At 39.3% G+C, this 19,894-nt stretch overlaps 1 protein-coding gene across 6 annotated transcripts in view; it reads right to left on the bottom strand.

Annotated features, from left to right (window-relative positions):
• The window catches only part of CTNNA2 (catenin alpha 2), a 492,427-nt gene that overhangs the window by 232,088 nt on the left and 240,445 nt on the right, over positions 1-19,894 (bottom strand). The window contains exon 7 of one of the 6 annotated variants that reach the window (XM_027691281.1): positions 18,809-19,243. The exons of the other annotated variants lie outside the window; for them this stretch is intronic. Within the exon in view, the coding sequence (XP_027547082.1) occupies positions 19,163-19,243 (81 nt within the window). The 3' untranslated portion in view covers positions 18,809-19,162. Of the gene's footprint in view, positions 1-18,808; positions 19,244-19,894 lie in introns of those variants that run through there. 6 annotated transcript variants of the gene reach the window in all.

Here is a 19,894-nt window from a genome sequence, read left to right as displayed (position 1 = left end):
GTGACCTCACAAGCTCACCTGGTACCAACGTTTTCCTGAGTCAACTAGTCCTGATGAAGCACATGAGATGGATCAAATGTTCCTCTACCCCATCTATCTCTGATCTTTACACCATTTCATCCATTACCCCACTTCCATATGAGTGAAATGGTCCTTGAAAATATCTTACATTTCTCCTGTTATGCCCTAAGCTTTGACTGTGTCGAGATCATCCTTCTCCTCCCAAATTGTGACTTCTGTGTCCCCTGTAAGCACATGTTAATAATGCTCTATAGGTCTTCTACTTTCAAATCCTATTTCAGTTTAAATGCACTCTGCCCCTACCACAAACCTTTCTCCTGATTCCTCCTCTGTTCTGCAGCTGGACTCAATTTTCTGCTGCTGGGATTAAAACATTTTAACTAATTTCTGTGAGTAAATTCATCACCTGCTGCTTTATCCTATTCATCAATACTCACTGAAGACAGAAGCATCTCAGGAATGGCTGCAGTCTCTTTCTACAGAGGACAGAAAGATGCTGCAATCTATTTTAGCAAAGTGTATTTATGGAGAAAGAGAAAGTGCCCCAACTTTCCTGGCAATGAGCAAATTATAATAATAAAAATAATAAATAAAAAAAGAGCAAAACTGAAAATGCAGAACTTAAAAGGTGAAAAGACTATCCTGGGTCACTGTGTGTTTTTCCAGATTGCGGTAGCACTTGAGAGCTTTGCTCACTTCCCATACTGCAGCAATCAGCACATCCGTCCTTTTTTAATCCCCACGGAGTGGCACCTCCATGTTATTTGAATGCTGGAGTGTACAGGAAGGAATATATTCCCTACCATGGCTTCTACCACTGCCTCCAGGTAACAGGGGCACTCTGGGCATGCAGGACCAGCCTGGCAGGGTCAGTACTTACACAGAAACCTCCGAGAGGGACCCAGGGCGTTGCGGGGCGCGGTGGCGTTGGTGTGGGATTGCAGCTGCCCTGTCCTCTCCATGCCAACACAGAGTAAAGACTAAGCACAAACTAAGCTATTACATTACTATCTAATGACATCAAATCAAAGTCTGGGTAGCTTTAGATCAGTGAAGGTGGCAACATTGCAAGAAAAAGAAAAAGAAAAAGACAAAATCATGGTGTTGTAATTAAGATACTTCACTGATGAACAGACGTCTTGCATGACTTGGGACATGGCTCTGGATTTCTGACACAAAGACAGTGTTCAATTAAACTGTTATTAAATTAACTGTTATTCAATTAAACTGTTAGAATAACAGTTACTACACATGGGGCTACATGTGTAGTAAGGAGTTATTTAAGGGACTATCAGCAAAAAGTCTTCTTTCCTGTAGCCCAGGTCTTCATAATTAGACTGATAAAAAACCCTTTACTCATGGCTTGCTTAGAGCATTTGTTGTTTAGAGCAGAATTCATTCTTTAGGATCTCGTGATATCTACTGCAATGGGCCTCCAAAGCATTTCTGATAATTCCAATAAACACCCCTATTTTCACCACATTCTAATTTGCTTAATTACTTTTTTATCCACACTTTTTCCCTACTATAATTCATATTCTTCAATACTTCCTTATTTTCCAAATGCTGTTATATCTTTTTGAAACTGCTACAACCTTTTAAAGGATGGTGGCATTGTGGCAATAGCTAAAAAATGATGCAAGTGGGATATTTTGTATGCCTTGAAGAGAAAAGGGATGTATACAATTCATCATTATTTTTTTAAAAAGTACATCTTAGGAGGCACATGTAGATATTCTTCTGCTGCTGTTTTACACCTAAGAAGAAGAAAAGAGAGGGAAAGACACAAAAACGGGGGGAAAGGAAAAGACAATAACAAAGAGAAAGAGAAAGTTAAGTGAAATAAATACCAAGAAGGTGACTGAAAGGGGAAGGAAAACACGTGAATCTCCAAACATCACTTGGAAAACCAATATAATCCTCACTTACTTTTTGCTTGACTACCTTCAATCAGTTCCTTTTTTCCTCTTCTGGGGAAAAAATCTGAAGTTTTTCGTGTTTTGGAATATAAGTCCTCACAACTTAATATTCCTACCTCAGTTTTCTAAGATGATAACTTTAATATTTTCCCCAGGTTCTCTGGAGAATTGTCAGAAGATATGAGGAAACAGTATCAATCCCTTTATTAAGGTCATTTAACAATCCTCATGATATTCATTTCCCCAGCTGTTTTCCTAATAACCCTAATACTTTTATAATTTGCGATGTTACTTTGAAATTTATCCAAGAGTTAGCAGCCATCAAGATGTCCTCAAGATAACCTGCTTGTACTTGGCCAAATTATAAGTTTCAAAAAAACCATTATTTGTGTTCTTTGCTGCAAGGGCTTGCCAGAAGCATGCTGCTAAAACCTTTCAAATTTATCATAAGGATTGTAATTTTCTACTGACTTGATTTGATTAGATTTTTTTTTTTTGACAAAATACTTATTGGTGGCCCAAAACTGCACAAATTAGAAACAGAAATACATTTCTAGTACAAAAGCAGGGTCTCAGGCAACCCAGTGATACTCCAAGAGTTGTATGGAAAATGGAATTCCCATTTCAGGAAAAAAAACATAAAATCCCTAGAGATGCAGAGCAGAACATTTTTTTTAAAATACTACAATTCTCATCATGTGGAAATGCCACATTTTTTTTAGGAAAACTCAAGCTACAATTTAATTATCAAATATTGTCAGTGTCTATGAGGTATCTGGAGTAGCCTCACCATGAGCAAGCACTGGAAAATTGAACAGGGATATATTATACTTGGATAATTCCAATCAACTTGGGTCATCCTTTTTTCAGAAAACTTTGCCACACTGCAAAATCAAAGGGGAGACAGACCCAGAAGTCACGTTTGCCTCAGAGGTGACTCACATTCCTATATATTACAATCCTCAAAGCAGTTGCCAGGAGAAAAGGAACCCAGCCTGGGCACTAAGAAAAGGCTGCACACCTTGACAAGTACCACACAAAAAAAAACTTAGGCAAATTATTTACCATCAAAACTGAAGGCAGGACCCTGGAGTTTACCCACGAGGTTTCTTATATATTTATTTCCCTGATGACTATTCCTGTTTCCAACTATAGCCTTCCAACTTGTATAATTAACAAAATAAGGAGCCTAGAGAAGGAGCATCATTCATTATACAACACGGATTTATCTCAGAACATAAGTCATTGATCAGTGGTTATAATCAAAAGCTTAAATAATTTTAATTTAAGGACATGACCATTCCCTGTCATTTAACCTGAGAGCTGAAACTTGCCCTTTATATTCAGCTATTCACCCAGGTTTAATTTTTGGGGTTCTCTCTGTCCCCTTCTCCCTATTTCATCTTTCATCATATATATTTTTCACAACCAGACCTTTGTGTCTAAACTTTGGTAGTGCAAAGGAGTGAACTAAATAACCTCCTGAGATATTTCTAGCTTACATTTTCTAATGATTGAATGAATTACTGTTTGACATGACCATGCTAAAAAAAAATGGCACTGGTTTGATTTCATAAAAGCAGAACTATTTGATTATTGAAAATTAAAGATTTTTGGTTTGTTCTGTTTAGTGTATATTCTTTCAGCTCAATTAATTTAGCTTGCAAGAGAAGAAAATTAAATGCAATTGCAGGCACTGTAAAACAGAGGAGAGAACTGAGAAAACTGTCCTTAAATACTAAACTCACCAAAAATATAAAATAGACAGATAACATCATTATTTAGGTCAAAGGCAAAGACATGATGGGTAAAATGCAGCATTAAAAAGTGCAAATAGGACATCATAGTTTTTCATTGATTTATGTAAGGAAGAAGGTATACCAGCTTAATAGTTGGTATTTTCTGTTAGGAAAAGAATTAAAATACAACAAAACCTTCCCCCAAAACCCAATAGTCCATTTCTGTCCAGCACATACATGGAGAAGAGATGGAAGATGCAGAAACCTGGAATCCAAATCAGTGGTAGGAATCCTTATACAGCAAGTGGAAAACTTTACAAATCACTGTTTAGTCAATTCTTTCTCCTGCAGTGCACAATTTCTCAGCACCGTCTCTTTTTTCACCTCCTTCCTCCTCCATAATAAATCAGCAATATTTTCTGGCATTTTCCAAGGACAACAGATGCAATATTTACACTGCTTTTTGATAACGCTGAAAAACACCTTAAGCAGTAAATATTCATCTCTGTTGCCAACAACTTCATTTTTCTATTTTTATATATATTTTTGTACCTTGCATATATATATATATATATTTATAGAAGCCATAAATTTCCTCACACACACACACATACAGATACATATATGTTTAAACATCTATGGAAAAATATCAACACAACTTTTACACGTTTCTCTTGTTACAAAATGAAGACACAACAAATATTATTTTATTCAAATATCAAAGGATCTTCATTTTTGGCACAGTTGCAAATTTTCACAGGTTGTCACCCCACGATGCAGTTGATTATGCAAAATTAAACAAAATTACACATTTCAGATGCTGCTTTTCAGATGCAGCTCCCAGCCAGTTCTCCCCATAACTAAGACAGGTTAGTTATGAAATCCATGAGCCTCATTAGCCTGTAAAACTGTTGTTTTTGCCAGCAACTGGAGAACTTATTTCTCCTTCTTTCTTCCTAAACTGCAGCTACAGACCTTTTCAAGCTATTGAATCATTGAAAAGTTTCAACTTCATGGATTCATCCCTAACAATTCACAAACTTCTGGAAAACTGTTGTGATTCAGGAATATGAAAAAATCTTATGGATAAGGATTTTTCCATAAGATAAAGACACTGTAACTTCATAGCAAAGCTTGGTGAAGTGAAACATATGGATGCACAGGCACGTTGTGAGAAGATTTAGCACTAAATTTTGTAAGAAGGGTGAAGAGTCTCTCGTGAACATAGTAAAGATTCTTATGTTGTAAAACCTGGAAGATTCTTGGGTGGAAAAAATGGGGTAAAATCAAAATAATTTCTTTGGTATTTGCATGTTCAGGGAAGGGAATGGAGCTGGGGAACGGGTTGGAGCAGCAGGAGGGGCTGATGGAGCTGGGGGGGCTCAGCTTGGAGAAAAGGAGGCTCAGGGGGGACCTTCTGGCTCTGCAACTCCCTGACAGGAGGGGGGAGCCGGGGGGGAGTCGGGCTCTGCTCCCAGAGAACAAGGGACAGGATGAGAGGAAATGGCCTCAAGTTGTGCCAGGGGAGATTTCAGTTGGATATTAGGAAAAATTCTTCATGGAAAGGGCTGTCCAGCCCTGGCACAGTTGTCCAGGGCAGTGTTGGAGTCCTCATCCCTGGAGGGATTTAAAAGCCCTGTGGATGTGGCACTCGGGGACAGGGGTTAGTGGTGGCCTTGGCAGTGCTGGGGAATGGTTGGACTCAATGATCTCAAAGTTCTTTTCCAACCTACACGATTCCATGATTCCAAGCATCAAAACAAGATTAAATGCTGTAAGAATGGCAACAAATCATAACTGCTAAGATGACCACAAATTTATCTTCAGTTTCCTTTCTCTTTTAAAACTGCCTTCTCGTTTTTAATACCAAAATGCCTTTGTAAAATATTTCCCAGTTAGTTCTGCTTATTGCAGTGGTTGCCCTTCAGCTGAAGAGTATCAGAAGAAAGGAAAAGTTATGTGAAGGAATTAAGCACAAGAAGTATTTGCTTAAAGAAAAAAGAAATATTCTTGGCAAGAGGAGGGGGTGCTAAAAGCTGATTCTTTCTTTCTTTCCCTAAAAAAAAAAGGCAAGAAATGGTAATTCTGCAAACCATCAGTTTGAATGTGACCCTGTGAATGAGAAAGCCATTCACAGATGATTATTTTTGTTTTAAATAGTGTTACAGATTTTATGTGACGTTCAGACTAAAGTTGTGACTGTAATGGAAATCCCATTTGGGCTGAAAAGTTATTGGAAGTTGAAAGTTTCAATGGACAAGGCATTAGACATGGTAAAATAACTTGGGATATATTACTATAGATTTCTATGACTTTGAGTAAAGTAACAGCCAGTACTTAGTTTCCCTATCTGCAAAATTCAATAGTGATACTTTTTATCCTTTGTGATGTATTTTGACACATCTAGATAAAGGCACAAAGACAGATAAGTAATATTAAATTCTTTATTTGTGATGAATGCAATTATCTTCATCCATATACTTTCTATGCCTTTTTTTTTAAATTGAGTACTTAAAGGGAGTTTCAAAATCCAACTTTTTATTATGCTAAGTGATATTATTTTAGAAAAAGAAAGAATAAAAAGATCATTACACTTGACAGATCCAAGGGGTAATTCATCCCATCACAAATAGGTGTCTTAAATTGTCTATGACTTTTTTTTCCTCTCTGTGTATCTCTCCATTGAGTACAGAAAGATGATTAGCTTACATTAGGTACAAAACTTTTCCACAGCTGCAAGAATCCAATAAACACAGAAAAAAACAGGATTCGAGGTGTAATCTCACAGCTTTTGGGTTGTAAAATATAGAACTGGAGTGTTTATAGCATGCAATTTTGAAGCTAAACACATTAAAAAAGAGAAGTGTGAATCTTATTTACATGTCCACCATCATTAATGTGATGATTTACTGCTGGTGCTACAAAATCATGTTTTTAATTGGAGGGGCATAAAAGCACACAAGACATTATAATGCAGGGTCTTGACTGTGTATTTTAAGGATTTATTGCAAATATTTTCTTTTGGCTATGGATTACTCCTTCCAGTTGTCTGGATGGATGTAGTGATCACTGAGCCACTGCTCAAGGGCCTTCTGTGGGATCAGTGTGCCAGTTACTTTATTATCAGAGTAACAGAAGTGAGCTTGATATAATTATTTGTGACTGAACCTTAAACTGTCTTAAAATTTTCCATTGCTTTATGGTCTTTAAGTAAGTTTAAAAAAAAAAAAAACAACATAAAAACACATATTCCACTTTTATATATATATATATATATATATATATATATATAGCATTAGGACTTCCCTCTAGCACCTTCCAGTACCTAAAGGGGCTCCAAGAGAGCTGGAGAGGGACTTTGGACAAGGGCCCGGAGGGACAGGACAAGGGGGGATGGCTTCAAACTAAAAGAGAGGTGGTTTAGACTGGATATTAGAAATTCTCCCCTGTGAGGGTGGTGAGGCCCTGGCACAGGTTGCTCAGAGAAGCTGTGGCTGCCCCATCCCTGGAAGTGTCCAAGGCCAGGTTGGACGGGGCTTAGAGCAACCTGGGCTAGTGGGAGGTGTCCCTGCCCATGGCAGGGGATGGAACAAGATGGTCTTTAAGGTCCCTTCCAACCCAGGCCATTCTGATTCTATGTCTTCTCTCTAACACTTTAAAATCTTAAAGAATCCAGTTACATATACATTGGTACTTACATGAATTTCCTCAGTATCTAGTCCCAGATCACTTCAGCAAAATAAAATACCAAAAAAGTGTTCAAGTGAACTATCTGGATGTAGAACCTACACACTAATATATGCATATAAACTCCTTTATAAATAAACCATACTTTTCCTCTCGTTTGCAAATATACATAATTGCCCATGCTTAGAGTTATCTTCCCTTTCGAGCTGAAAAGCTGATATAAATAGTTCTCTCTATACAGTTCAGCTACTCAAAATAAGAAAGACATTTTAATATTGCAAAAGTGGCTAAAGCCAATATTTGTTCTGCAGCAATAGCTTATGTTGTTTTCTTCTCTCCAATACATTGAATTGTTATAGAGACATCGCTATATTAAACCTAATGGATTTCAAATTAATTCAGCATTTATATTCTGATCACATTTTCTATCATATATCTGAAAGGATGCATTCAGCTGATAATAACAGGCTACAGGAGACAATACTGATTATTTGGAATTAAAATGGCTAAGTTGAAGCTATTTTAGACTGAAAGGAGCCTATTGATGCCTTAATTTTCTAGGTGCAGTCGAGTCATTGATACAAGGACCAAGTAGGTGACATCTCAAGGTGTAAATGCAGCAGGACTGGGTGTTTGACCTTCCCAATGGAAGGGGACAAGGAGAGACACAAGTTCTCATCTCTCTCACTGCTCCTCAGGAGCTGTGCTGCTGGTGGAGTCAATGCAATTGCTGCTGAAATTGCTGTTGAAAACCTGATCCTGCACCATTAATAAGGTGTGATAGTCCTGACTTCCTCATCCCTTCCCTTCCTGGCTTTGCAGAGCAGACAGGAAAGCTCTGGAAAGTTCTTTCTCCTAATTTTAATTCTACCACTTCCAAGAGAGCAACAGCAAGCATCCACATCCCAGAGCTGCGGGATAACTCGGTCTCATATGTACAGACAGCCAATAAACTGTGAGGGGACACAGTCACACACAGCAGGGTTAACAATGAAATCACACAATATAGGCAATAAATGCATATAGCAATAGTACAGAGATCTTATGTGTGTGTAATGCAGTGATGTGTAATGTTAATTAACTGGCAATGTGTGCTTGTATCCCAGGAAATCAAAGGTGTCCTGAGCCACACCAAAACTGTGTGGGCAGCAGGTCGAGGGAGGGGATGCTCCACCTCTGCCCTGCTCAGGTGAGACCCACCTGCAGAGCTGCCTCCAGCCCTGGGACCCCAACATATGGAGGATGTGGAGCTGCTGGAGCAAGTTCAGAGGAGCCCATGGAGATGCTCCAAAGGCTGGAGCCCCTCTGCTATGGAGACAGGCTAGGAGAGCAGGAATTGTTCAGCCCAGGGAAAAGAAGGCTCTGGGAGACCTTCCAGTGCCTAAAGGGGCTCCAAGAATGCTAGAGAGGGACTTTGGACAAGGGATGGAGTGACAGAACAAGGGGGGATGGCTTCAAACTGACTGAGGGCAGGGTTAGGTGGGATATTGGGAAGACATTCTTCCCTGTGAGGGTGGGGAGGCCCTGGCACAGGTTGCCCAGAGAAGCTGTGGCTGCCCCTGGATCCCTGGAAGTGTCCAAGGCCAGGTTGGATGGAGCTTGGAGCAACCTGGGCTGGTGGAAGGTGTCCCTGCCCATGGGAGGTTGAGTGGAACTAGATGGTCTTTAAGGTCCCTTCCAGCCCAAACCATTCTGATTCTATCCTTCCATGCATATGCAGAAATAGTTTTTGCATCCTATTTCAGGTGTGGCCGATAAAGGGCTGAGTTCACTGCCACAGCCACCCCTCAGCCTCCTGCCTGCTCCCCTGCTGATGCACCCCGGGACAGTTTTAGCTTTTTGGCTGCAAGAGCATCACTGATGCCCAATGTTACATCTTTCCTTGGGCCTGGAAGCACTTATACACTACTGCTGCTGCCACTAAAAGCAGGATTACCCAAAGGAAGTAAATATATGAGCCCTTGCTCTTCATCACCAACATCATCAGAAAGGTATCTGCACAGACAGACTGGGAGGATTTTTTCATAAGCAAAGGCAGATGTAGCTGCACCACAGCTACAGTGTTGCCCCAAAACACGTAACAGTGAGAATTGCCAAGGGAAAAAAGTGCAAATCCCTACATGGGAATCCCTCTGTGGACTCATCCAGCAAAGCCATCCAGTTTAGAGTTGGTATGGATGATCCTTCCAACTCAGAAGATTCTGTGATTCTGTGAATCAGTAATTCCCACGATTCCATTTCCAGGTCAGAGAGAGGCTTTGACATCACTTGCCCCTGCAACCATTATCTGCCCATTAGATGAATCACAGCACCAGCAAACCTAGGCAGTGCTACTAATGAGTCAGAACTTTGCACTTTTATAGGTTTTTTTTTCATTTATTTTAATTGCTTGGTGCTCCACATTATCTGCCTATAGCCAATTATCTGTACCTGGTTCTAATACTGTCTATTATCATATTTCTAATGTACTCCCGGATATTTTCAACAAGTAAAAAAACTATTTAGCTGCATAATCAAAATACTAATGACCAAAAATGTTAAATTTATTATAATAAAACTATTTATGCTTCAGACATAAACCTGCCGTGGACATTTCCATGGCTCTTTTGTTCTCCCTACAATATTTTCACAGTTCTTCTCCACAAGTATAAAAGAGGATTTAAAAGTTTCCACTTCAGAAATTGTAATGTCCTCCTATTGCTTCTGGGTTTTTCTCCACCACAAAAGATTTGTAGTCTTCTCCACTGCTGAAGGTCATGGATGGTTTTATCATCCAGCCAAGCAAATGACCAAAATTTGGCCAAGCAGCAGAGAATCATTTTTCAAGTTCTGAGGCTGCTCTGCTGCTGAGAGATGATGGAGCCTGGAGACTTCATTTTAATTAGTCTCTCTTTTCCCTCAAGCTCATCTTCCCTTAATTCAAAGAAGGTAAAAAAACTGACCTCGTCCACGACAGAGATTGCTCAGGAATTTTAATAATAATTCACCTGAAGGAGGGATTAACTGCCTCAAATCTTCCCAAATGTCACCCAGATACTTTGTAGTCATTTAGGGAAAACAAAACAAAACTAAACAAAATGTAAATCACATTAACTTTACTTTTTATGGGTATTCTTACTCCATGAGAGAAATCTCTTACCTAACAAAAGATGCTACCTTTAAATAAATGTCTGTGTGACAGTGAAAGTCAGTAATAATACAGCATTTTGTATCAAAACATACATCTGGTCCCTGAGCTCATTCCAACCACCTGATTGTGATTCTTAACACACCTGCTTTACTTTAGGATTAATAATGTTTACAACTTCCCACCCAGAGACTCATCTGAGAATGGCAAATATTCCACAGTGCCCATGGACTGGCCTTTTGCCAGGTGCAAGCAATGATCCTTTACCAGAACGACACTTTTCTAGGTCAAAATAAAACAAAGTAATGTGTAATTCAGCCCTGTGCCAACCAAGTGAAACACCTCAGGCTGTTATGAGCTCCTCCCCACCAGCCAGCAAGGACTGACTTTCAGTTATCACCTACAGCTGTAATTGAATCAGACCAGTATCTTAAAGCAACAACAAAAAACAGTCTACCTAATTAAACTTAAATAGAATTAATTTTCTGATGAGTTATACAGCCTGAAACTCAAATAGAGTTTAGCTGAGGAACTGAAAAGTTATTTTTTTCCTTCAGAAAACCTGTAACCAACTTTCTACCATCCTGCTGGGCAAGAAACCATCACCTTACTGGAAGCTCCAGCTGGAAGAAAGTGTGGTAGGGAACAGCATTGATTTCTCAGCCATGCAGCTGGAGAAAGAACAGCACCCCTGTCCTTCACTCCTCTGACAAAGGTAAAGCTCTTCACTGCAGGAGACAGGATTTTATTGCTCAGCTTGAAAGTATATAGGAAAAAAAACAACCACAGAAAATAACACAAATATCTGTGTTCAATAAAAATACTGAGACGAATAAAGAACAGATAAACAGAGACAAAAATAAAGCTAAAGATACAGGAAGATGAGGAAGCAGATCTGGAGAAGAGCATCAAGGAAATTAAACATTAATAATGCAATGCCTGTCTTACAGACAAAAGTATTTTTACTCTGGAAAGGATTAGAGAAAGGATAAATGGTTCATAGCAGCTGTTTGACATATCACTAAATATACATTACTGGTAAACACTACAATGGCAGGGAAATGGAAGAAGAAGCTGATAAGGAGGAGAGTTGAAAAATTTAGGGATTTTAACAGCTGAACCTTTTAAAAATAAATGATAGTTCAAATTTGACTTCACTAGTATAATTTACACTAAAAAATAAGCATTCATTAGGACATTGTAAATTCTCAAATGCAACAGAGCCACAGAGAACTATCATTTGGAAAAAAAAAACCCAAAGACAACAAGCCCACGTGGTGTTCAACATGGAGTTGCAACTGATAAAAGGAAAGGAAACTGGATGTAAAAAAAAAAAAGCTTATGCCATGCATTACACAGCAAAGAAAATTCAGTTTACAGATCTGAGAAAAAAAGTATCTGCATCTGGATAGAGCAAATCACAGCCACTGGAATGAAGCCCTGACATATCCCAGCACCTTCCCTACCATCACTTTGATTTTTCTTTTTTTTTTTTTTTTAAACACCTTACTGGGAAAAAAATAAACCAGCAGGTAATTCCAGCTGACTTCAGGTGTAAGCCAGGCTGTGAATCTGCTGCATCTGCATCCCTCACTGTCCTTGGGCTGGGTTTCCACACCCACCTTTCTCCCTGCATCCAGAATTTCTATGGCACAGCTGTGCATCAGACAAAACTGCTGCTCTTCCACTTCTCTTTCACACACACCTCCTTCATACCAACCCCAAAACCAGAATCCAGACTGACTTTACTGAAATAAATAGCTAATTTTACCTGGGTATCAATCATTTGCTTTATGCTGCCAGTTTAGACACTGGTGAGTGGGAGGAAAGGACTAGACTCCTGTTTCAGTGTTCCCTAGAAGTTGCTTAAATTATGATGAAGCTGTTTTTCAAACCACACACTTTCATCATTCAAGATAATACAATCTCATTCAAAAAGAGATTATTTTTGTTGTTTTTCTTAATCTGGACTTTTAAACGAAGTCCTCCTGCAGTTAACTCTATTTGAAATTATTTTGCTAATGTGCCATAGGATTCATCTCTGTGAGAACACTGTTTCAATTTACCCATTCCCAATTTGATTTAGTTGAATGCAACCTTGCTTTATTCCAATTTATCTTGTTACTGTTCAAGCTAATGGGGAATTGACTGAAGTTCTGGCTCAGCTGCACAGAAGCAAACAGCTGCAGAGATTTAAGATGCTCCTGTTCTCCAGCTGCTCATTCTGTCCCTCTGCCAGATATTACTGTCCCTGGAAATTTGGCAAAATAGGCCCGTCCTCCAGCCCCATAGCTGAATTTTGTCCATACTGATGTAAATGTATCTTCACATGTTTTCTCTGTTGAATCTACAAAAGATGCAACAACCTTCAGAGAAGGGGCACAGCAGAGTGTGGACACTACCACCTTTGAAGATGACCTTCCTCTGCTTCCCTCCTCCTGAACAGCACTGGGTTAACATCCCACGTGGAAGGGGCCTTACTGAAGCTGTCCTTTCACTGGCATGAGAAAAGCACCCTGCATTGCTAAATCTCCAAAAGTTTTCCAATATTTTGCATGAATAATAAATTCCCTGCACGTATCAGTCCGCTCGAATTCCTTGCTCTCATGGAAACTACACGGACTCCGATGATCCCCAAGGGTCCCCTTCAACTCAGGATATTCTGTGATTCTATGATATCTTACAGGTTTGTTTCATAGAATCATGCATAGAATTATACCACGGTTTGGGCTGGAAGGGACCTTAAAGATCACCCAGTTCCAACACCCTGCCATGGGCAGGGACACCTTCCACTAGCCCAGGTTGCTCCAAGCCCATGAACACTTCCAGGGATGAGGCAGCCACAGCTTCTCTGGGTAACCTGTGCCAGGGCTTCACCACCCTCACAGGGAAGAATTTCTTCCCAATATCCCATCTAGCCCTGTCCTCTGGCAGTGGGAAGCCATTCCCTCTTGTCCTATCCCTCCATCCCTTGTCCCCAGTCCCTCTCCAGCTCTCCTGGATCCCCTTTAGGCCCTGCAAGGGGCTCTCAGCTCTCCCTGGAGCCTTCTCTTCTCCAGGTGAACACCCCCAGCTCTCCCAGCCTGGCTTCAGAGTAGAGGGGCTCCAGCCCTCAGAGCATCTCTGTGGCCTCCTCTGGACTTGCTCCAGCAGCTCCAGATCCTTCTGTTTTTTGGGGTCCCAGGGCTGGAGGCAGCTCTGGAGGTGGGGTCTCACCTGAGTGGGGCAAAGGGGCTCTTTTCAAAGTTACAGTGTTTAAACATTTAACACAATATCATTCAATGATCTCCCTTTCAGATGCCAAACAGGATTTTCAGTTGGCTCTCCTGAGAGGAGAAGGAAAAGTGATGGAGCTGCTCCATCCCTGGGCAGCCCCTTTTCAGAACTGCCCTTTAAACCAGAGCAAAGGAAGAGGGTTCCTGTCTACTTGACATTTCACATCCAGGACTAGTTTGTATTTCTGTTCCCTCCTTGTTTCCCTACCCAAGACAGAAGCCCAGAACACCCTGGCAGAGGGATTAGTTTCAGAATAGTTTCCCTGCCCTTCCCAACATTTTCATGTTTGGTGGAGTATTTCTATAAAATGAATGTGTATCTTTCCTAAGTCACCACTTTGCTGTCAGATCTCCCAAAAGACTATTCATGGCATAGTACAGGTGATAGTTTGTGCATGCCAAGTATGTTCTCCAAAATCATCCTCCCACCAACATTTCAGGGCTCATGATGTCACAGCAACTCCCTAAACTTCCACCCAGCCAGATCTGCCTTACAGCCCATCTGTCACAACTCCATCTAAAATTACATTGGTGACTCTTCAGAGAAAACAAGACTGAATGTGAGAGGCTGGATCATTTAACAATTTCACTTTTTTTAATACATACATTGATGGTTTGGGCAAAGTCAAAAGGAAAGTGGAGCAGAAGTCCTAAAATGCCTGAAGATTTTTATATTGACTCTCACAATAGGTAACTCTTGTGAAATGCACAATAATCATGGTTAAACATGCTGTTAACCACTCCCTACCAAAGCCTCCTGATACTACAGCAGACAGATTTTATTTGATTCTCTTTCCACGTATTTATCTTTTTCCCTCAGAACTCAAAGGTTATTTCTTACACTACAAAACACCTTCAGGTAATTATAGGTATCCAACTGCACTGGGGTTCCTGCATCTCCTCTGGCTGTAGTCTTGAAAACACTTGCTCTCTGAGGGCTATTATTCTTTAGCTTTTACAAAATTATTTATTGCCTGGAGTTTTTCTCAACTGATTAGCTGACAAAACTATGCTGTGCAGAATAAAAAAAAAAATCCTACTTCTGTTTTCACCTATTTGCTTTAAAAATAAAATACATTAAACTTTGATAAAGGTGTTTATTACTGCAATTCTACCCTTAAAAGTCCAAAAGATAAACCAGAAATCCTTTGAAAGAATATCTACCTGCAAGATACAATGATCTTCTGGCCCTGCAGATTTTCTTATGTTATTTGCAGAAGTTTTGGTGGTTTTATTTTTTTTAATAAATTAAAAAAAAAATCTGATTTATTTTCTAATGAAAGATACAGCAGCATTTTGTAATCCTAAGAGGGAGAGATGTTGATCTTATGTATCCCCACTTCAGCAATAAATAATGCTGTTCCATGGACTTTTTCCAGTCTTTCTCTCATTGCATGGTTTATTGACTGATTTAAATTAATCTATCCAGTACTCTTCTGCTGACAGTAGACTAAGAGTCACAGGAAACTTTATTTTCTTGCTTTTTTCCACCTTCTACACAAGAAAGTCCTTAAGTATTAGCCAGAATATCTAACAGAAAACTCTTCATTTTGTTAGTTATGAAACCTCAGCATAAGGTAAAATATCACATATTGTGTATCTGCTTTAAATAAAAGCCCAGTACAACATCTGATCTGGTGTGGAACAACGCTGGAACATTTAGACAGTGAAATACTATATGAGACAAAGGTGCAGTTGCTTCTGCTTGGGTGCATAAATCCTGTTTCTTAAACTGTCTGACTCATACTCAACACAGAAACCTTTGGTAAGGTCCACCTGCATAACCCCAAGTTATACAGATGTGAGCTTTGAGGAGAAAAAAGCCAAATATTTTGTAAGAGGAACCAGTGTTGTACTTGAATTAAATAACAAGGGCACTCTCATTATAATGTGTGAATTATTTACAGGTAAACACAGTAAAATGTTGAGGAAATTATATAGTCCACGTGTCTGATTATACATATATATATATATGCATATATATATATATACACACATAGGTGTAAAAAAGGGTGAAACCATGATGAAAATTCAGGTTTCCAAACAATGTTTCAAAATTATTCCATACATTTCTCCTGTAATGTCAAAAAACCAAACACACAAACAAGAATCAAAAAACAAAAAAAAAAAACACAGAAATGTTAGGAAGAATTTTAATTTATTATCACAAAAAGGTGGAGAAATCATCTGATTTCTTTGACACATCCACGTCTACAGATTCACCCTGCAAGAGCGTTGTTCCACCCCTCTTTTAGCCCGTGAACTCCTTTCCTGGTGCTTTTCTCCACTTGTTGCCAGCAGAAGTGCAGAGGGATCGCCAGCTCTCCCAAGGAGAGAGGGAGGGAGGCTGCCCACGTCTTTCCACCACGACAGGCTAAACGGGCTCTTAGGTGAAGTGAAAATGGGAAACAGTTTATGAACAACGCCCCAGCACACCACTGAGAAAAAGCAAGTTCTGCTGAGCTTTATATAAACCAGAAGAGGGAAATGAAAATTTAACATGAAAGGCAATTTACCGAGAAAACTGAAACAATTCCGTGAGTGGCTGGAGGGAGGAAACAGCCTCTGCTCGGTGGATTAAAAGACTGACAAATGTTTCTTAGGGATCTGAAGATGGACAACAGCTTAGTGCTGTTCAGGAGTCAATTATTTCCAAATCAGTAAATATGACAGAAGGGTTTAGGTTAGATACAGGTATTTGTCTTATAACTACTTCATGTAGTTTCATAGCAACTTTTCCCACAGCACACAGGTACTCAGATATCGAAGACCAAACTTCATCCTGGTTCTCTTTATGTCCTTATCAGCCATCACTGAGTTTCCTTCCACTTCCAACTGCATGTTGAAAGAAATCAAGGAAGGAGGATGGTTTCTTTAGCATCTCCCCACAACTCATGTCCCCACCTGCATCCCTAAACTTTTTCCCTAGAAGAGTGAAAACTTATTCCATTCAACTGAGTTGATGAATCTTTTCTTCCTTCTGTCAAAGCAGGCAGAATCTGATCTGCAAAGCACTTGATATTGGCATTTAATAATTTGGTTTTCCAGAAAACAGATTAGACACCAATAATTTTTTAACCTTGATTATGAAGGGAAAAATATAAATGCACCTAAAATGAGAAATTCTGACTGAGGGGAAAACAAACGTTAGAAATCATGTCTTCTAATGTTTTGGTGCAGCATTCCAACCATCTGCAAACCACCTTTTAGCCTCACATTAATCTGACTTTCTAACACGCTGCAAGTTGACATCTACTGGCATCAGATTTTAAAAATGCTTCAATCAAGATCTGTATAATCCCCATAATTAAAATGCCTTTGTTTTTATGATCAAACATTCCTGAAAACAGAGCCACCAGTCCCAGCAAGCACCCAAGATGCTCACAGGTGAGTTAAGGCACAATAAAAAGCTCAGTAATCTACCAAATCTCCTCAGAGAATGTTTGTTTATCATTGTGCCTGCAGACTCTCACACTACAAATGTACTGGCAACCATATCTAGCAGACATGAATATAATTTGAAAAGTTTAAAAAGTGCACAGAAAAAGGAATGAACAGCCTCAATAAGAAATCTCAGGAAAAAAGTAAAATGATTTGGTAAACATGAATGATTGATAAGTTCTTCAATGGAAAAAAAAAAGGGGGAATCAAGAAGCAATGACCTTTTGTATCCATCCTTCAAGTAGCAGGTTTTAGAAACTTTTTGTATTGTCCATAAAATTAGCTAGAAGATAAATCTCACTACTGTGATTTGCTCTTTATAAGTCCAAAGCCACTGTTCTGAGTTCTCACAGTATAATTACTTCAATATAGATAAAGCATGAGTCATCTGTTCTACTCTAACCTTTGCATTTAAATTTGAATTTTATTCTTGCTTATCTTTTTTCCTAAATTGATATTACTGTCTACTATGTTTATTAAAAACAACTTGAAGCCACCGTGCATGTCAAACTCTGCACTGAGGCACCATTTGTTGTGTTATTTTAATTAACATCTCAGGGAGATTACAATTCTAATCATTTCTATTAACTATGTCAAAGTTTTCTTTTTCTTACATGTCAGATTTTGTTTCCTGTTTCAAATTATACCTTAATACCCAGGAGGCTTTTAGTAAATACTCTGCCCACCCAGGTATGAAACTCAGAGGCACTGTCTTGTTTTCCTGCTAATAGCAGAACCATGGTTGTTTTGGGAGTGCCCTTAGCATGTTCCCAAATTTTCCTCCTCTGAATTTCTTTCTCCTCTCTCATTCTTAGTGAGAGAAAATATTTAAAGCCCAGGAAATACATTCCTTGATCCAGAAGGAGATCAGTCAGAATCCCCTTCTCTCATTAATAAGCTTGTCCTGGAGCAGGACTGAAATTAAAAGGAAATGAAAAAGAAAGTCTACCACATCCAGGCTACACTGAGAAGATTTTAAGGTTAAATACTTGCTTGTCTGCATTCATTTTTGCCCATGTCTTACCACAATCCTTCTAAGGCACACTTGGGTAGCCAACTGGATCTCAATGCACTTAAATGGCTGCAGGATGAGCTGCTACATACAAAGAAAAGGTTTAGTTCCTCACTTGTTTCAGTGAATTCCTTACATGGTTTGGCCCCAGGTATCTAACACTGGCGCTAAGTCACTGAAATACGAAGAAAAAACTCACCTTCTTAGACTTAAGGGGGTTGTAGTTATTTTTAAAGGTTCCCTTTTTAACCCCCTTCCTCCCTTTCCAGCGACCAAACCATGAGACCTGTTTTTCCCCAGCCATCATTATGGAACTGCACAGTGACACTTTCTGCTCGTCAGAGTAAACAGAACCACAGCACTTATTCAGCATTTTCAACTGGATTCCCTTCCTTCTTAAAGACTCTTTTCCATGACTGATGGATATGAGCCTGGTGCCCATCACAGCTGTCGGGGTCCCCTGCAGGGAGCCAACTCTGGAGAAGGTTTTGAAAATCGCTCTCAGAGGGAACAGACAAAGACCTGTCAGTCTCAAAAACTCCCAAACACCACACTGAGACACTACAAGAATACCTTTTGTTTTTAATGTCCTTTTTTTACTCAATTAAAGGGTAAGTGGTCCATTTGCTGCCATCAAGTCTTCGAGAGTCTTTCAGCTCTTACTTTTGAGACAGAGGGATGTACTGACATGAACAACTTCACTACTGCTAATTAAATACAACACTGCTGTCTGCCTGTTCCTTTGCAAATCCAAACAAAATTAATTGACTCTGGGTTACCTTTTTTCTCCATATGAAAAAAAAAAAGTGGTTTGGTACTAAAGTCAGTCCTAAGATATATTATGTAACTGATCTGCCACTACAGAAAAATCTCTGCAGATTTTTCTTAGGATCTTGATTATAAGTAGGTATCAGGATCTTTGAATGGGAAAGAGTGAATTCTTACCTGTGTAAAACATTTCCAGAAGTCTTTACACAAAGCTCAAGTGCTTTGCCTCCCCTTTTGTTGTGAAATGCAGGAGACTACAAGAAAAAGTCCATTATTGACCCTCTATCTGTGTCCTTCAAATTTTTTTAACAAACTCCTTTAATTTTGCTCATCTCATCTTTTTATTCTTAAAAGCATGGTATATTCATATCCTCTTCATCACTTCTCACCATTTTTTGCTCAAGTCCTACAACCCTTTTTCTATTGTTCTCTGAATTTTCTTATATATGTTGATGCAAATCACCCGAGTCCTACAATTATTATCAGGATTCTAGATGAGCTTTCACAACAATCTGGCAAAGCTGTAACTCTTTGCATGGCTCCCTATATCATGGTGGGTATAACCTGCAGAAATCAGCAGCAGAACACTCCCTGAGATTCACCTGACGAGGGTGTTACTCTATTTTACAGTTTCTAACGCACATGTGGATTTTTTTCCCACTCATTTTCTCTAAACTGTTCTTGTTTTTCTTGATATTTGAATGAAGTTTTGGTCCCTTTCTCCTTTCTGGTGAAAAGAAGATGTGATTTGGATTTGAGAGTCCCCCAGTGCACGTTCAGAAAGCCCATTTTGAAAATACAGCCCACCTAGGAAGGAGGAGATGCCAGAGCATTTTTAACCTTAAAAACTTACAAGTAGACACACAAAAAAATCACCTCAAATTCACCAGCCTTTTTAGCAGTTC

This window comes from Neopelma chrysocephalum, unplaced genomic scaffold (assembly GCF_003984885.1).
Source record: "Neopelma chrysocephalum unplaced genomic scaffold, ASM398488v2 Primary Assembly neopelma1_83, whole genome shotgun sequence".
In the NCBI taxonomy this organism is placed as follows: domain Eukaryota; kingdom Metazoa; phylum Chordata; class Aves; order Passeriformes; family Pipridae; genus Neopelma; species Neopelma chrysocephalum.
This window is presented reverse-complemented; position numbering and strand designations above follow the sequence as displayed.